The 19,380-nt window shown below is 46.8% G+C and overlaps 1 protein-coding gene across 1 annotated transcript in view; it reads left to right on the top strand.

The window, feature by feature from the left end:
- The first annotated feature begins 5,409 nt into the window (after nt 1-5,409).
- Nucleotides 5,410-19,380, top strand: part of LOC140384883 (exoskeleton protein RP43-like) — a 30,208-nt gene continuing 16,237 nt past the window's right edge. Inside the window, exons 1-2 of the mRNA XM_072466814.1 lie at nt 5,410-5,530; nt 18,262-18,502. Of these exons, the coding sequence (XP_072322915.1) occupies nt 5,417-5,530; nt 18,262-18,502 (355 nt within the window). The 5' untranslated portion in view covers nt 5,410-5,416. The remainder of the gene's footprint in view (nt 5,531-18,261; nt 18,503-19,380) is intronic.

Genomic DNA, 19,380 nt, shown 5'->3' with positions numbered 1-19,380 from the left:
ACGTCATCTCTGTGACGCATGAGACATGTTCGCGCGTGCACACACTTCTTTTCTTCAGTCCCGCATTTATGAGCGAAGTGCGCATGGGCTGGAGTGTGCGCACGCATGATAGCTGCCATCTGAAATGTGCTTCTTTGCTGCCTGCGACACCATTTTAACAATCTCGACCTCTTGGTTAACCTGCATGCCCTTTTCACGGTGATAAAATTCTAGATATTGATTTTTACTCTGTTCGTGAGATAAACATTTCTCATATGCGATTTTTATCATTGAATCTTGTTGCCTTAACAGTGCTGCCCTTCAGCAGAGTGGTGCATTGAGTAGCACTGCTGTCTCACGGCGCCGAGGTCCCAGGTTCGATCCCGGTTCTGGGTCACTGTCCGTGTGGAGTTTGCACATTCTCCCCGTGTCTGCGTGGGTCTCACCCCTACAACCCAAAGATGTGCAGGCTAGGTGGATTGGACATGCTATATTGCCCCCTTAATTGGAAAAGTTAATTGGGTACACTAAAATTGAAAAAAAAACAGTGCTGCTCTTAAACTCTCATCACATAGTCCGTACACAATCTGATCCCTGATCAGCAAATCATGCAAATCTGTGTAGTTATATGTCTGTGCTAGCAATTTTAAGTCAGTGACAAAGCTGGTGAACGACTCGCCATGTTTCTGCAACCTTTTGTGAAATCTAAATCTTTCTAAGATTTCAATTGTCTGCATTTTGCAGTGGTCGTCAAATTCTGCGATTATTAAATTAAATTTGCTTTTGTCCTCCCCTTCGGAGTAAATGAAGGAGTTGTATATTTCAATAGCCTTCTGTCCTGCCATGGATAAAAGCAGTGCTACTTTTCTAGCTTCAGAAACGGTGGTAAATCATGGCCTCTGGATAAATTTGGAATTGTTGTTTGAAAAGTTTCCAATTTTAATTAAGATTACCGGTAGTTTTTAGTTGATGTGGAGCTTGAACGTGGTCCATCGAGTCGATTGTTCTTCGAGGGATCCGAATGCTGCGAAGCCTTCCAAAGTCAAATAGTCGGTACGCATTTTCTTTTTTTCTTGCTAATTCTTATCTAATCTACCTAGTAAGCTTTCCTGAAATAAATATCCTGGTGCCATGTTATATTACTTTGTGTAATATATGTTACTCATTTGCTTCTTACCAAAATCATCTCTTACTCGATGTTGATTAACATTCGTAGTCTTCCAATTAAAGCAAATAATTTGCTGAGTAACTTTAACAAATAAACTGTGAGTTTGTTTTCTCTCCAATACTAATACTAGATATTAAATACGAAAAGATTGAATAAGAATTAACTATGATTAACTACTCCTGCAGTCTGAGCTATCTCTCTCTATCTCAGGTCACTCGTCACTCAACACACGAAGAGCCGGGAACTCGGCTTGAGTCTGTCTTTTATACCCATTTCTCGTGCTGCCATCTAGTGATCACTTAGCTATACATTATGTCTATACATTAACCCCTTGTATACATATAGATATGCAGATCACTACATAAGCTACAAGTAGGAATGTCAACGCTGAATGAAGTAATGGGTTCCTTGTTAACCAATAGACCCTTTTCAACCCACAATCTCTCTTGGCCTTCACAGGGCTACCTTCAGCAACAAGGCTCGCTGAGGGGTCGGTCCTCTCAAAGTTGATTGACTAGACAGGCATTATTCCCGGGGTGGCAATTTTTACCTCCTCATCTGAGTTTTCGTAACCACTACCTGCATCTCCACTTTCAGAATCAGCGTATGGGACATCACTGACTCTGACAGTTTATGTTTTGCTGGTCTTGGTGGTTGCAGAACCGTGACAGGATTTGCCAACCACCTTCCCCTTGACTCCCAAAAAGGATTTATGTCCAACCACTTCACCTTTCTGGCTATCAACCTCTGCTACCTCGAAGAGGCGCAGCAATCCTCCAAAAGGATGTGGGTCAACCAGTTGCCAACTTGGTATCATTCCCCAGTCCCTACCATTCTTGTCCTGACTAACTGATGCTGGGCAGTCAGGTACACTTGCCTTCAGAGTAAACCTGAAAGAATGGCAATGGATTCATCTCAAAAGCAGTAACACGCTACCTTTTGGCAAGTCCAATTCACTCCTCCAAGTTAATAACTCCGTTACTAGTTTTGGAACAATTGCTTGTCAGTGGTCTAGGTTCAATTGATGACATGTCTACTTGGGAACAACTGTCTTATCATCTCATCGTAGTCAGACCCGAGATCAAAGTCAAGACTGTCGTCAAATTCTTCCTCCCTACCATCACTCTTACAACAACTATTCACCATCACTTCGTAACCAGGACCTAGGTCGAAGTCAAAACTTTCGCCTGACACCTCCTCACCAACGTTCGAGTAACAACTGTTTACCAGCACCTCATAATAAGAACCGTAGACTAAATCAAGACCCTTGTCTAATTCCACATCCTTATGGTCACCTTCGGTCTGAAAATGTTCAGGACCTGATTCACTACCATGATCGCTTGAAACATGCTCAAAAGCTGTCAACATCTCTTTCTCTAAGTTCTCTACTGCCCAATGGGTTTTCCTAGCTCCCGCATGCCCTCAGTCAGCATTTCAAATGTGAACTGCAGCATTTCCATCGGACTCTCAGAAATCATGGGGTCAGCTGCAACCTTCACTCCCACTAAATCATTCCACAGAGCTAAGTCTATTCTTTCCACTGGGAATTCCTTAACCACTCCAACAACTACTGGACCTGATACTACGTCACACTCAAATTCACTTTATACAATGGAACTTGGATACAATTTCCACCCATCCCATAGACAAATAACTTAGCTTTCACTGAGCTCTTTGGAGGAAAGACCAAGTCCTTGTCCAGCACAAGAGTTTGGGTAGCCCCTGTGTTTCTTAAAAACGTTAAGGGTTTGGTTACCTCTGTCAAGGAAATTGGGGTGACTTTCCCCTTAGACACAAAACCCAGTATATCTCTCCTCTACCTCAGTCTTTACACCTGCTCCCACAGCGGTGTTCGCATTGAATCTCCAAAGTCCAGTTAAGACTACCACCTCCACCGGCGCAATCTCCACTTTCATGCCTTTCTCAGAATCCTCCTTCTGAACCCCTACAGGGCCATGGGATGTCCCTGCAACTTCCCTCAGGCTGAATGAACGTGTCCCACCTTGTTACAATCGGGACATCTAGGGTTCCCAGACTCACTTCCACCCCAGAATCTTCCTTGCTGATCTGAGACACAGAGCGTGGAGCCTTCCCAGCTATCCATTCTTCATCTTGGCTACCTGCCATCGTCTCACTCTCCCTGGTGAGTGACTGCATGTTTTCTTACCCCAGAAGTCTTCCACAAACTTGAGTGCTGTCTGCCTTTCCATTAGGAGGGCTTTTACCAAACTCGCACATTCTCATTCTTACGCAAGTTTATTTTCTCTCTGTTTCTTTTAGCCAAGAAAGTCTTCACAGATTTAGTTAGAGAGTCTCTTAAAATCATCTGGCAGAGCGAGAGAAGGAGAGAGAGAGTCTTCAAGGTCTTACTAACTGGCTTTCTTCAGAATTGAAACAAAATATGGAAATCTTCAAAAGTCCCGCCTTCTTACTGGAAGCTTCTGACTGGCTTCACCAATCACAGCCAACAATAGGAGAAGGCCTAGAACTCTACATACACCAATTGACTGCTTGCCTACCAAGTCTATCAAATCAATATCACAGGTTCTGCTACAGAACATAAGGGGAATGTCTTGGCCTAGTTCATATGGACAGGGGTGTTCCAGTGTCCAAAGACTATTATTTAAGCAGAAATCCCAAATGGTGCAGTAATGTTGCAGCAGCTAACCAGAAGACTGCAGATCCAAGCAGGCAGCAGGATGGGGATGACAAGTGAACAAGGGACAGACAAAAGGTTTTACAACAATATCCTAACAGTGAATATCCACATTTCTGACCTTATGCTTGATGGGAGGTGAAAGATAGTTGAGCCTCGGACACTACCCTGAGGCACTCCTTCAGTGATGCCCTGAAGCTCAGATGATTGATCTCCAACCACCATAACTATTTTCCTTTGTGCTAGGTATAGCTCCAACCTGTGGAGGGCATTCCCCCAATTCCCATTGATTCCAGTTTTGCTAGAGCTCCTTGATGCCATACTCAGTCCAATGCTGCCTTGATGTCAAGGGTAGTCACTCTCACCTCAGCTCTTTTGTTCATGTTTGAACCAAGTCTATAATGAGGTCAGGAGCTGAGTGTCCCTGGCGGAACCCAAACTAAGTGTCCGTGAGCTTGTGAGCAATGGCAAAATTTCCAAATATTACCTAGCAGACTGGAAACTTCACAGATCCAGACTATGTAAAGTATATGCTGTCAATTGATCATTATAGGTCACCTGACACTCTCCTGTACCATGGGTCCTTTAAAATGCTGGCCATGGCCTTGTTCTGCATCAGGGCCTGAAGCCTCCAAGTCCAGACATCCGGCCCTCTAGCACTCAATGGGCAGGAGAATGCCTGTAATCTGTCCTTACTGCGAATTGGTGGCAATTTGAATATTAACAGGCATGCACCAATGGTGGGCCTGCAAGTCAAAATGTCACCAACTACCGGGTGCAGAACCTGCCTCAGCACGCAGATGTATTACTCGGTCTAACATTTCAGGTCTGTAACCTTCAGCAGAAGCCTCAGAATACCAGAGGATGACACTGAACTGTCTTCATTCCTTTGCAAGGGAAACGTTTATTATGCATTTTTCATCCCATCCCAAACAATTTGCAAATTCCAGGAGGAGGAGAAGGTGTAATTAGGAAATGGGACTTGTCATCTCAGAGCATTTATAGGTTTTTCAGTTTGTTGAAAAAGTCAGACTGCTTGTTTTAGATTTGAACAATGTTTGGAGCACTTTCACCCATGTAACAGAGGGCAAGAACATACAAAAAAGTTTGAATTGTCTTCAGACAAAGTAATTTATACACTTCAATTTTACCATTAGTTCATATTGTACAAGTGAAATTTTGTGATTGTGTTCTGTTAGTTCTATATTATAGTTCCCTCGGTTAAAATCTCTGAATTTAATTATATGTTCTCATTCTTTTTCTTCTAGATTATCTTGCAATTTGATTATTTTCATATTCAAAAATCCTTAGGCTGCATTCAAGCTCATGTAGGAATTTATGATGGTACTACTACAGACTCACCAATTATTAAGGGACCAGTTTGTGGTCGTGTAGCTCCAGCAGTGATATCTGACACTCCTATGTTGCTATTTATATTTTTAGCAAACAAAATAAAAGAAAATATGGGATTCAGTGCTAAGTATCAATTTGGTAATACTGTATTAAAATACTCAATATTCTATTCTCAACTTTACAAAGATAGATAGGTGTAATTAATATGCCTTTCAATATCTTTTAATATTTTATTCAATTTTCCAGTTCAGTGTGGGAGAATGTTGCCTGCTTCTGAAGTAAAAAATAATGGTAAAATTGAATATAAAGGCTCCCAGAAAATAGAAGAGGAATCAAACTGTTTTTGGCTTGTCGAAACTCAAAAACGTTATAAGGTATGCTTGTAGGGTGGAATTTTCTAATTTTTTGGCAGAATGTGGCAGCGGGAGAGGCAGGCAGAATGGAAGCCATCAGCCCCAATGACGTTTCCTTTGTCTCCATTACAGCCTGTCCTTCCAGCAACTTAGGTTTTAAAAGATTGAGGTGCAACAAAAAATCATAACTAGAACCCCCCCCCCCCCCCTTGAACACAACCCCTAAACACACCCTCCCCAGTGGAAGCCTTCCATCCCCCCACCCCCCATTGAACACCTCCCAGGGAACCTTGCCCCCACGGAATGTCCCCACATAGAAACATCCCCTCCACTGACCCACCCATGGAACCGCACATGGAACCACCACCCCCCGCCACAAAACAACCCACTGAAACGGCCCCTAGAGTGGCAGAAGTGCTGTGTTCGGACATGACTCCCTCCCCCCGAGCTATGCACTCACCCGAACTCCTCTGACAGGTTCTGGCCGGCAGGTGCATGCTGTGTGAGAAATGTCGTGATTCGCGGCAAGGTGAATGGACAATCTAACGGCGCAGGGGGAGATTATCAGCCGTAGAGACCTGATAAATATATTTACATTTATTCTAATGGGGATAACGACTTTCAAAGTCAGGGCGGGATTCTCCCCTACCCGGCAGGGCGGGGGTCCCGGCGGGATGGAGTGGCGTGAACCACTCTGGCGTCGGGCCGCCCCAAAGTTTCTCCGCACCTTTACGGGCCAATCCCTCACCTTCAAGGGCTAGGCCCGCGCCGGAGTGGTTGCCGTCCCGCTGGCTGGCGTGGAAGACCTTTGGCGCCACGCCAGCCGGGGGCCGAAGGGACTACGTCGGCCGGCGGAAGTCCGCGCATGCGTGGGTGTGTCAGCGCCTGCTGACGTCATCCCCGCGCATGCGCGGGGGGGATGGTCACCTCTGCGTAGGCCATCGGAGGCTATGGCCGACATGGAGGAAAAAGAGTGCCCCCCATGGCACAGGACCGCCCGCGGATCGGTGGGCCCCGATCGCGGGCCAGGCCACCATGGGGGCGCCCTTTGGGCCAGATGGCCCCGCGCCCCCCCCCCCCAGGAGCCCGCTCGCCCCGCCTGGTCCCACCGGTAAGGGAGGTGGTTTAATTCACGCTGGCGGGACCGGCATTACAGTAGCGGGACTTCGGCCCATCAGCGGGGGTCGGAGAATCCCGCCCATGTTTCTGTTATGTCATAGGTGGGAGGCAGGTTATCCGTCTGGTGTAAATTATGTTTTGGCATTCGCATGGGATTTCAACTCCTGCCGCCAATTTCTCCCCCTGAAAAAAAGCAGAAATCCCAAGGACGAGATTCCATCTTGCGGTGTGTTTTACCAGCAGAGGTGGCTTGTCATTGACCACTGACGGCATATTCTGATCCCACCAATGTCTAAGGCATTTTACCTGGCGCGCATGTCCCACTACCAAGGAGGGGAGTCATCTTTGGCAGGACCAGAAGATCCCGCCAGTGGAAGGGTTGGAATATCCTGCCCATAGATTTGCAATCGATGAGCCTTAAGGAGAGTAATACAACTTTTACCTTACAGTGAACGCATTTGTTGAAAATATATTTTCGCCTTTCTAATATACTGACAAACAGGTCAAGTCCACACCATGAGAAATAAGAAGAAATGTAACTAATGCAGTTATGTGGTTGATCATAATGTACCTTCAATAATGTTGCAAGACACTTGATAACTAAAGTAAACAGCCATTTAACCATCCAACTATATGCTATGAATTGTGCACATTGAACAACTCAATTCCAAGGGCGGCACGGTGGCACAATAGTTAGCACTGCTGTCTCACAGCTCCAGCCACTGGATTCAATTCTGGCCTCAGGTGACTTTCTCCCCATGTCTGTGTGGGTTTCCTCCGGCAGCTCTTGTTTCCTCCCACAGTCCAAAGATGTGCAGGTTAGGTGGATTGGCCATGCTAAATTGCCCCTTTGTGTCCAAAAGTTTAGGTGGGGTTACTGGGTTAGGGGGATAGGGTGGATGTGTGGTCTTAAGTAGGGTGCTCTTTCTAAGGGCCAGTGCAGACTTGATGGGCTGAATGGCCTCCTTCTGCACTGTAAATTCTATGATTTGATCCACGAAGCACTGAAGAAAAAGATAAATTAAGTGAGGTTTTAAGCAGAATGCTCCTTAATGAAAGCCTAAATTGAATACATATTGGGTTGAATTCTTCGGGCCCCAGCAACGTGTTTCTCAACAGCGCGCCATTCACTGTCAGTTAGATTCTCTCTTCCCGCCACTTGCCAATGAGAATGCCCATTGAAGCCATTCTACACCACCGGGAAACATGCTGGTGAGGTGTGCTACCAGTGGGAAAAGAGAATTGCGACGACTGGAGAATTACAGCCATTGTATCCCACTTCAAACAAGACATTTGCCTTCAACATGCAAATAGATCTGAAATTCACAAAGTCACATATATCTTTGACTGTCTTTACTCATTATGGTGTAGGAGCTAATGATCTACAATGGTAAGCATGGCAGCACAGTATACTAGAGCACACAACATCACAACTTACTTACACATCAGGGAAAAAGAATAATCTCCAAGAGGGTTGTGGTGGTTGGTGGTGTGTTCTGAGGGTTAAAATAAAATATGCCAGTGTGTTAGAAATCCAACATCTACATTTAACTTGAGTGTATTTCTAAGTGGGGTGGGGTGGGACAACCATTGAGCTGCCATCTTCTCAGAGGAAATTGAGGATACGTTGGCATTCTCACCTGTGGTTCCTCAGGAGACACACTGAGGATGACGTGTCTTGCTGACTGCCACACCTTGTGCTTGAGATGACCTTGGCCGGTATCCCCTGGAGGGCCTGGACCTTGAGGATTAAAGAAAAAACAGAACAAAGAATAATACAGCACAGGAACAGGCCCTTCGACCCTCCAAGCCTGCGCCAGCCATGGTACCTGCCTAAACTAAAGCCATCTGCACTTGCATAGTCCGTATCCTTCCATTCCCACCCTATTCGTATATTTGTCTTGAAATCCCTTAAATGCCGCTATCATACCTGCTCCCACCACCTCTCCATGCAGCGCATTCTATATATTCACCACTCTCTGTGTAAAGAACATGCCTCGCACATCTGTTCTAAGCTTTAAACCTATGTCCTCCAGTACTTGACTCTCCTACCCTAGGAAAGAGCATCTGACGATCCACTCTGTCCAGGCCACTCATAATCTTGTTGACCTCTATCAGGTTGCCTCTCAACCTTCGTCGTTCTAGTGAGAACAGACCGAGTTTATCAAACCTCTCCTCATAGCTAATGCACTCCATACCAGGCAGCATCCTAGTAAACCGTTTCTGTACCCTCTCCAAATCATCCACATCCTTCTGGTAGTGTGGCGACCAGAATTGTATGCAATATTCCAAATGAGGCCGAACTAAGTTCCTGTACATGACTTGCCAATTTTTATATTCAATGCCCAACTGATGAAGGCCAGAATGCCATATACCTTGTTGACCATCTTATTCACATGCGGTGCCACATTCAGTGATCAGTGGACCTGCACACCCAGATCTCTCTGCCTGTCAGTACTCGCAAGTGTTCGACCATTTATTGTGTATTTCCTACATGCGTTGGACCTTTCAAATTGCATTACCTCACACTTATCCGGATTAAACTCCATCTGCCATTTGCTGTCCAAGACTCCAAACAATTTGTATCCTGCTGTATCCTCTAACAATCCTCTTCACTATCCACAACTCCACCAATTTGTGTGTCGTCTGCAAAGTTACTAGGCTTTTTTCAGGCAGAATGGGTGTTGTAGTGCTACCCTCCTCCATGTGTTAGGTTTGTTATGACATCCTGGGTGAGTGCCTGGTCAATTACAGCCCCCCCTTGGCCCGGAGTCGCAACATAAGTGAATAACAAATTATTCTTAAATTTGTCGAGATTTTGGCCCTACACTGCTCCAATAGTTACAGGGACCATATTTATAAGTAAAACAATAAAAAACTGATGATTTATAGGAAGGAAAATATGAATATATGATAGTAAGGATGTAACAATGGCTTGCTCATCTAACTATTCTCAAAACCCCAACCCACCCCCCCACCCAGACACACACAGGACAGACACGTGATGGAGAAGGTTGGGGAGACTAAAAAAATAACAGGGATCAAGAGATATGACATGGTTCTTTGTTGCCGAGGCAGCGGCCTCCATAGTCAGAGATCCTCCAATGGTCTCTTCAACCAGAACCTTCAGGCTGTAGAATGCTCTCTTTACAGCAGATTCTATATCGACTCTGCCTTTCTTTTTTAAAAACGTACTTTATTCCAAACATAGTGAAAACTACAAAAACATACATAATCTGGGGAACACTCTCTCCAATTTACAACTTTACAATCTGTACAAGTTTTTTCCCTTTTTCACCCCCTCCCCTCCCTCCCACCCCATGACAAACAATTCCTCAAACATGGTTGTGAACAATCCCCACCGTGTCTTAAAGCCCTGCGCTGAACCCCACAATTCAAATTTAATCTTCTCCAACCGGAAGAATTCGTACAGGTCCCCTAGCTAGGCCACCACCCTGGCATCATTGTCGACCACCATTTGAGCAAAATTTGTCGCCGGGCACCCAGAGAGGCGAATGCCACAGCATCAACCTTCCTTCCCTCCATCAGCTCCGGCATTCCGGATTCTCCAGAATCACAACCATAGCGTCCAGCCTCCATCCCCACAACCTTTGCTAGCGTCCCGAACATTCCCATCAGTACCTCTCCAACTTCTGAATCAGCCACTCTGCCTTTCAACTGCCCTCTGGTCTCTGTGTAGACCCTCGGCTGTATCGTAAAGAGAGTTCTCAGTCTGGGCTTTTCTCAGCCATTCAGACAGAAAATTAAACTGTTATAGACCTGTAAGAAGTCTTACAACACCAGGTTAAAGTCCAACAGGTTTGTTTCAAACGCTAGCTTTCGGAGCACTGCTCCTTCCTCATGTGAATGAAGAGGTGGGTTCCAGAAACATATATAGACAAATTCAAAGATGCAAGACAATGCTTAGAATGCGAGCATTTGCAGGTAATTAAGTCTTTACAGATCCAGTGATAGGGGTAACCCCAGGTTAAAGAGGTGTGAATTGTCTCAAGCCAGGACAGTTGGTAGGATTTCGCAAGCCCAGGCCAGATGGTGGGGGATGAATGTAATGCAACATAAATCCCAGGTCCCGGTTGAGACCGCACTCATGTGTGCAGAACTTGGCTATAAGTTTCTGCTCAGCGATCCTGCGTTGTCGCGTGTCCTGAAGGCCGCCTTGGAGAACGCTTATCTGGAGATCAGAGGCTGAATGCCCTTGACTGCTGAAGTGTTCCCCGACTGGAAGGGAACATTTCTGCTTGGTGATTGTCGCGCGATGTCCGTTCATTCGTTGTCGCAGCATCTGCATGGTCTCGCCAATGTACCACGCTTCAGGACATCCTTTCCTGCAGCGCATGAGGTAGACAACGGTGGCCGAGTCGCACGAGAATGTACCGTGTAACTGGTGGGTGGTGTTCTCACGTGTAATGGTGGTAACCTGGGATTACCCCTATCTCTGGATCTGTAAAGACATAATTACCTGCAAATGCTCGCATTCTAAGTATTGTCTTGCATCTTTGAATTTGTCTATATATATGTTTCTGGAATCCATCTCTCCATTCACCTGAGGAAGGAGCAGTGCTCCGAAAGCTAGTGTTTGAAACAAACCTGTTGGACTTTAACCTGGTGTTGTAAGACTTCTTACTGTGCTCATCCCAGTCCAACGCTAGCATCTCCACATCATGTTCTTGACCTGGTGGGAGAAGCCTTTTAGTTCCATTCACAGGTCTGGCTACTGCCTGCAGTCTTTTAAACAGGGGTGACTTCCACAGGTCTGGCTGGAAGCCTCTTAAATCATCAGGCAGAGATAGTTGAGAGGGAGAGAGTGTTTGAAAGATGCCTCATACGTGGATCTTTCACAGAATCCAGGACAAAATGGAGCACTTCATGTGACCTGCCCTTCTTCCAGAAGTTTCTCAATGGCTCCGCCAATTGCAAGCCAAACAGGAGATGCCTCAGAATTGCACATGCACTGATTAGTTGCTTGCTGAGTCCATAAAACTGACATCATAGACTATGCCACAAAGCATAAAGGGGAGACTGAGATCAGTCCAAATAGCAGCTTGCAGCAGGGGCTGGTGGCTTCAGTTCAAAACCAAAAGTCTATGATTTTAAAACCAGCCAGCAAGGCAGGCATTAAAAGAACGCAACGATTAGATGAGGGATGTTTTCAGTTTGACCAAATTGACTAAGGTCTGCAGTTTAAAACAAAACTGCGACATTGCAGGGACAGGGATTGAAAAGAGGAACACAAACAGTCAAAGATTTAACAAGTTCCTTACAGGTTTTAGATGTGTCGGTCACAGGATGGGGGTACTCAGATTGGCTGGACACCCCCGAGGGTCTCCTGGGTGGAAGTCCCTGGGCTGTACACTAGATGATCCTCTTTCCTGTAGATGCATGGGGGCCCTTGGGCTCCTCCATGGGATGGAGGGGCAGCTGGAGTGAGATCTAGAAGCTCTGCCATCTTCTGGTGCTGACAACACCTCCCGCTGCCTGGGGAAAACGGGCAGCATAATCAAAGACCCCTCCTACCCGGCTTACTCACTCTTCCAACTTCTTCCATCGGGCAGGAGATACAGAAGTCTGAGTACACGCACAAACAGACTCAAAAACAGCTGTTACCAGACTCGTACATGACTCTTATGGACTGACCTCATTAACACTACACCCTGTATGCTTCATCCGATGCCGGTGCTTATGTAGTTACATTGTATACCTTGTGTTGCCCTATTATGTATTTTCTTTTCTTCCCTTTTCTTCCCATGTACTTAATGATCTGTTGAGCTGCTCGCAGAAAAATACTTTTCACTGTACCTCGGTACACGTGACAATAAACAAATCCAATCCAATCCAAATCCCACAAGTGCCTGTACCATGTTGATGTTCAGCCATGGAGTGCATGAACTGAACCATGGAGTGGATATCACCCATTGTGAAGTGCACATCCTGCACCAACGTCTCCATTGCGGATGCCTCCTTTGCATTATTGGCCTGGTTGCCTTAGAGAGACGGTATCATTTCCTCAGACAGAATGCAATGGGACTCCTCCAGCCAGCCTTGCAGTCTGAGGAGGGATGCTGACATCCTTTCCTGATGCTCCTAACTCTGCCTTTGTAGCTCCAGTAGTGGTGGGACAACTGAACTAAGGGGTAGGTCATCTGACCAGGGCTCAGCAGGCTCCTGGGCTCCAACTTTCCTCCAAGTGCCGGATTCCTGGGACATCCCTGCCTACGCCTCCAGTGGATCATCAGCTGTGTGGTGCTCACCAGTTAGTGACCCAGAAGCCTGCCTACTAGTTATTTCCACCAAGATGCATGGCAGTGGAGGGTGCAGGTCATAGAGTAATAGAGGTTTACAGCATGGAAACAGGCCCTTCGGCCCAACTTGTCCTTGCTGCCCATTTTTCAACCACTAAGCTAGTCCCAATTCTCCGCAATTGGCCCATATCCCTTTAAACCCATTTTACCCAGATAACTGTCAAAATGTTTTTTAGTAGAGTCATGGAGGTGACAGCTATGATGCCACTATGCAGCTATTCTCCAGGATATTTGCCTCGGAGCTGCTTGGGTCCCTCATGTCCAGAGTGTGAGAGGATGGTCCAGGTTAATCGACAGATTAACCTGCAAGGGAAGCAAGATTGTATTTGTGCACGACTGGGGCATAAGGACAGCAGAAACTGAACTCACATGAGGCTGGCGCCATGACTGGATTTGTTGAGTGTGCTCAAACTTGTCCCTTGACCCCCACCTCAGCGTCAGCACAGGTGCAGTCCTGCTCTTCTCCAGCCAGCTCTTGGGCTGACTCCTCGAATGGCATGAGGGTCTTCAACTCAGGCACCACTCCTGAAGGCTGTGATGAGTCACACTGATTGTTCTCGAGTTTGTCCTGCAATGAGACAGATGGGGAGAATGTGAGCAGGACTCATGCCATGTCAGATGGTAAGAATGTCTGGCATGCATGGTAGGTAAATGGATTTGAGGAGGAAAGGATCCACTGGGGGGTAAAGCAGGTGTGGGGGTGAGGCAAGAAGGCAAGTGTTGGAACCCCATCAGGTGGCTGGGAGCAAGATCAGTGTGGAAGTGTGATGGGTGTGTTAACAGTGCCGACAATGTGTGCCACCCAGGACAACACCGAATGGATGGAGGTCTTGGGGCCGAAGGTATCGGCCATGGGTCAGGATGTCCAAGGTTGGGGCACTCTGTTCTGGCAGTGGTCAAGGCACAGGACTAGGCTGCCCTGTCACAGACAGCTATGTAAGAGGGCCACGTGGCATTGCAGCAGTGATCCAGAGCTCAGCACAGTCACAACGGGTTATGGATGAGGGCACTGATTGACCTGCGCCAGTCCCGGAGGGAGGTGACACAGTCATTGAGTGACGTGTCACAGTCCAGAGAGAGGTGACCCAGGCCCTGTGAACCATGGCCAAGAGCATGGAGACCCATGTCAAGACGAGAGCGGGCCTCCAGGACTGGGAGCCCCAGGAGTTTTCTTTGGTCACCCCCTTGTCCCGCAGAGTAGCCCATGGGCCATCGGGCACCCTGAGGTAGGAGGAGTTGAGGGGGGGCTTTGCCGGTGACTCCCGCAGGGGAGGTGCTGGAGCACCACAGCGTCTCGGACATCCCTGACCCTGGCATATCCAGTGGGCAGTGGGCAGAACAGGGTGGTGCCACGCCACTTGGCACACCTGAGAAACTGCCAGGCCCATCCAGGCCCAGTCACTCCAGTGGAAGGTCATCAAAGGGGACCCAGGTCACAGGGCATGATTCAGAGCAGACCACCTACACTTCGGATGTACCATCTGAGGATCCACCTGGACAGAGCGTTTGGACCCATAATGCCAGAAAGGTAGACAACAGTTAAAATGGCACTGGAGCAGCACATTAGATAGCGTTATGGGCGAGGGAACAAACCTTTATAGAGATGTTCACATGTTCTTTGTAAGAGAAGCAGCTGTGCACAACAGTTCCAACCTGCCTCGGTGCTCTTTCGGAAGGGTGTGAGGGATGGGCTGAGGTACGCTTGCTGCAGAGGGGCATTGGGGGAGGGGAGGGCGGTCGGGGTCATGGGCGGACGGTGGAAAGTGCTACTGTGGGCAGCAATCAGATGTTGTGAAACGACGTGGAGCACCAGAGCTCATTGCAGAGCAGGTTTTCATCATCCTCCATCCCATGGACCAGACCCGCTGTTACTGCCAACCCAGGGCATGCACCCATGGGGGGTGGGGCTCAGGGATGAGGTGTCCATGCCGTCGGCCGGGCCCCCTAGCCGGTGACCCTGGAGGTAATTAGAGCATCCCATGAAAGCCGGCCCAGGCACACACGCTATGCGGTCAAACTTGCCCTCCTCAGCATCCCCCTCCTCCAACACATCGCTCCTCTGAAGTTGTGGTGTGGAGAATGCAGCAGGCCACCATGATGTGCGAAACCCTCCCAGCACTATACTAGATCTTCGACGGCATTCCCGGTCACACACACGGGGCCAAATGCAGTGCCTCATTCCCACCTCGTCCTCGGCCTGTTGGGTGGCCGGCTCTCCATCCTCACCATCTGGTTCATGTTCCTCTGGGGCAGGCTCCGATGCTGCAGGTTCCTCTACAAGCAGCTCCTGCTCGTACAGCCTCAATCCATCCCCCCGGACTGCGGTGGATAGTATGAAGGCCACCATTCCTGGTTGGATTCTGAAGTTCATTGTCTATAGGGGATGAAAGGCAAACATATTAGTATGGTACATACCCTCAACCAGGTCCCGCACGGTGGCCCCGGCCTGCACTGCAGCCCCTGCCCCCTCATCTCCCTCTCTCCCCCTTCTTCCTCTCTCATCCCCACATCACCCCACCGGTCATTCTCCCGGCACTCTGCCCTCCGCACCATATCCCTGGCCCTTTCGGTGCCTGGCATTGAGGGGGCCTCTGGCCCTGGCACCCGTCCCTGCCGATAGGAGTACCCATGCCAGTGGTATACTCTGCGGCCACCATCCGGCACCCTCCTATAGGGGTTATCATGGGCATTGCCCTTGGGTGGGTCATGTTATGCCCTGCTGGCAGGTGGTGTCAGGTTGTAGGTGGGGGGTTGGTAGAATCGAAGTCGGGTGGAGGGAGGGGTTTTGGGAGGCTAGGTGGGGTGGAGGTGCGGTGGAGGGATGTTTTGGGGGTGGGGGGGAGGATGGTGCATTAATATGGCCAGTATCACTCTGCGCAACCACGGGCATGGTGGGGGATCAGTGAGCTGTTCAGCAAGATGCTACGCAGTGCCATTCCATTCCTGGACACCGCACCGGTCCCGGAGGGGGGTCACCCCGACCCCAATGCCCATTCCCTGGTCATCCCCATCACCCCCGCTACACCCCCCGCCCTGGCTGGTGCCCGCCCCTCCTCAACCAGCCATGCCAGGGGCTGGGCCGGCAACCCATGATTGTGCCTCTGGGAACATGTCCTATCTCCTCTCTCTCCCTCAGGAGCCAAGGTGCTTTTTTCCCGATTTTTAAAACCACAAATGAAGCTCGCCATTGGTAATTCTTCTGGCAGAGGCCGAACATCATGGGAGCACCAGAGAATACTGGGTCAGGGCATTAATGATATGCTGAACGCGTTTACTATACGTGCGGAATACAACACATTGAGGCTCCAGAGCATGGCATTTTGTTGGGTGCCTGGCACCGTCACGATTTTCGGTTCACACATGATTCTCCGACCAGTTCCAGCATCGCTGGCGAGAATCCTGCCCATGTTATTTTGTTTAGCTTTCATTTAAACAGTTTGATTCTTTAAAAAGATAACCCTTTGGTTAAACCTTGATAAGAAAAAAATGATATGATGTGCATATACCTATATGGCAGTGTAACTTAAACTACTGTCAATCACTACTTCCTTGACAGGATCTGATGTATTATTCTCAGGACTTGTAAGCAGCAGTGTTGAAGTCAGATGTATCATACTTAGCTTCTTGTGAGCATTACCTGTATATAGTCTCATCCTCAAATAAAGAAAGCACATTATTGTTTCACCAATCCTTGTGTATGATTGGTATGTTTACTTTGAACAGAAGAAGAACATAAAATAGATTATGTGCACCCAGAGTTCTGGTAGGTAAGGATTTCCAGGGTTTTGACCAAACAACAATGAACAAATGGCAATATATTTCCAAGTCAGGATGCTGTGGATACCACAGAAGGGCAACCTAAAGATGTACCTGGTGCCCTTGTGCTTTTCAAAGGTAAAGGTTATGGATTTGGACACAATCAAATAAGTGTTGGCGAGTTGCTGCAGTCTTGTAAATGGTTCATATTTCAGCCACAGTGAGCCAGTGTTAGAAACATATATTTATAAGGTAGTGGATATATTGGGGTAATATTAACTTCCGTGGACAGTTGAAATCTGAGGGAGATTAGAAATTTAAGAACCTGGAACCTAACCCAATGTAGCCATTTCCAGTTTTAATGTAAGGGGTTTGGAGATGAGTCCATCAGGAAAATAATTAATGGGGGATGCCTGCCTCTAATTTAACATAACACTGCTTTTATTGCTTGAAGGTCAGGTTTCCTCAGGAAACATGGCAGCAGAAACAAGGGACTGGATTTCATGGCTGTAGTGATATGCCTGTAGATAATATTACATGTACTCAGCAGTGTGACCTTCCACCAACAGGTGGCATAAGACATCAGTCAGGTGACATCCATCTACCAGCAGAAGGTTGTAAGAGGTACACCAGGACAGTTGCACATAATGCATATGATGAGTCTAATGTAACTCTGTAATAACTTGGTCTGTAAAAGATTCCAATCATTACCTTTCCACGTGCATATTAATAAATCATCGTTCTGGCTAAGTCACCAGCAATTCTGTAGAATCACTGCTAGACAAGATCACGGTAGACAACAATGGCCATGTTCGTTGACCTGTACACCAGCTGGAGAATGGGTTTCTACTTCACCATAGCTTTTTCCACTCTACCCAATGAAATGAAATGCCAATAAGACATCTACCTAGTCAACATCAAAGTTCTTGGGTCCTTCAGTGAGAATGTTCCACCTCTAAGCGCTGCCTGCTGAAATAAAGTCCTGTCCCTATCCATACCTCCATCCTGAATTTGTAGTTTTGCTTTTGACTGTGACAGCCATTTATTATCAGCTGACTCTCAGAATATCTTGTTTTGATATCCGGTGCACTCTGTTTACATCAGACAAACTGTTCAGAGGGCATATGATACTTATTAAAATGAGCTAGCTAGCTCTCTAGCCTACTGTGAATGAATTTTAAAAATAAATTTAGAGAACCAAATTCAATTTCCCAATTAAGGGGCAATTTAGCGTGGCCAATCCACCTAGCCTGCACATCTTTGGGTTGTGGGGGCGAAACTCACGCAAACACAGGGAGAATGTGCAAACTCCACACAGACAGTGACCCAGTGCTGGGATCGAACCTGGGACTTCGGCACCATGAGACAGTAGTGCTAACCACTGCGCCACCATGCTGCCTGCCTATTGTGAATGATGATGTATAACAGTTCTACTGGCACTATTTAACACTAAATTGGCTTTCGAGCTTTGATTTAGAATCCTTCCAAATTCGTCATTTTGTTTTTGAAAATTGATTGAAAATTTAAATATTTACGAACATTGCTGTCTTTCAACAGGTAATTTTGCACATTACAACATACAACTTTCAAACATCTCCCAAATGTACGAAGAATTATTTGGAAATTCATGATGTCTCTAAAGCTCCTCCTGAAAATAAAGGGAAATTCTGTGCTGCAAAACCAGCGCCTTTGGCTGAGGGCTCTGCCCTTTTGATAGAATTCAAGCACCGAGGTGGAAAGAAACAGCCTGGATTCAAAGCTGACTTTAAAACTACATATTGGCCAATCATCCAAAGAGGTAAACAAAAATACACCCCAAAAAAAAACAATGAGCGTTTAATGCCTTGCACTGTGATAATCATCAACAAAATACCATTGATCTCAGTAAAGTGGGATAGAAAGGGGAACCCAACAATACCATTTATGTGTTTTTATCTTTAGTTAAGTAAACAAATGTATTTTTATTATTTTTCCGCTGTGGTCAATTTTTAGAATCTAACTTAAACAATAAGGTGAAAAAGATAATTTGGTATCTTTCTGAACATTGTCTATGAGTGAAAATTATATACATCAGTCCCTCAAATGTAAATTCTTATTGATAATGACAATCTCAAGATTGTGATTTCAGGTACTTTTGTATTGGGATGAGGGTAACCCTCGGGTTAAGGTGCTGAACAGGGGAAAGGCAAATTACGGTAACATTTCGACAGGAATTGAAGAATTTGGATTGGGTGCAGCTGTTGGAGGGTAAATCAACATCGGGCAGTTGATTAGAATTCAGGAAAGTCACGTTCCTGAGAGAACGAAGGATAAGTATGGAAAGTTTAGGGAGCCTTGGATAACGAGGGATATTGTGAACCTCATCAAAAAGGAAAAGGCGACTTTTGTCCAGTCTAGAAGGGGGAACAGTCAAAACCCTTGAGGAGCGTAAAGAAAGTAAGAATGCACTTAAGCGGGAAATTAAGAGGGCTAGGAGGCGTTATGAAAAGTCCTTGACAAATAGAATTAAGGTGAATCCCAAAGCTTTTTATTCATATGTAAAAAGCAAGAGGGTAGCGCATGTGACAGGGGCGAGGTTGAGTAGGTTTTTTGGGGGTAGAGGACAGGTGTGTGAGGTGCTCGGGGAGCCCAGCAAACCACACCCATATGTTCTGGGCGTGTCCACGCTGGATGGGT

The sequence above is a fragment of the Scyliorhinus torazame genome, chromosome 10, assembly GCF_047496885.1.
Source record: "Scyliorhinus torazame isolate Kashiwa2021f chromosome 10, sScyTor2.1, whole genome shotgun sequence".
Lineage (NCBI taxonomy): Eukaryota > Metazoa > Chordata > Chondrichthyes > Carcharhiniformes > Scyliorhinidae > Scyliorhinus > Scyliorhinus torazame.
This window is presented reverse-complemented; position numbering and strand designations above follow the sequence as displayed.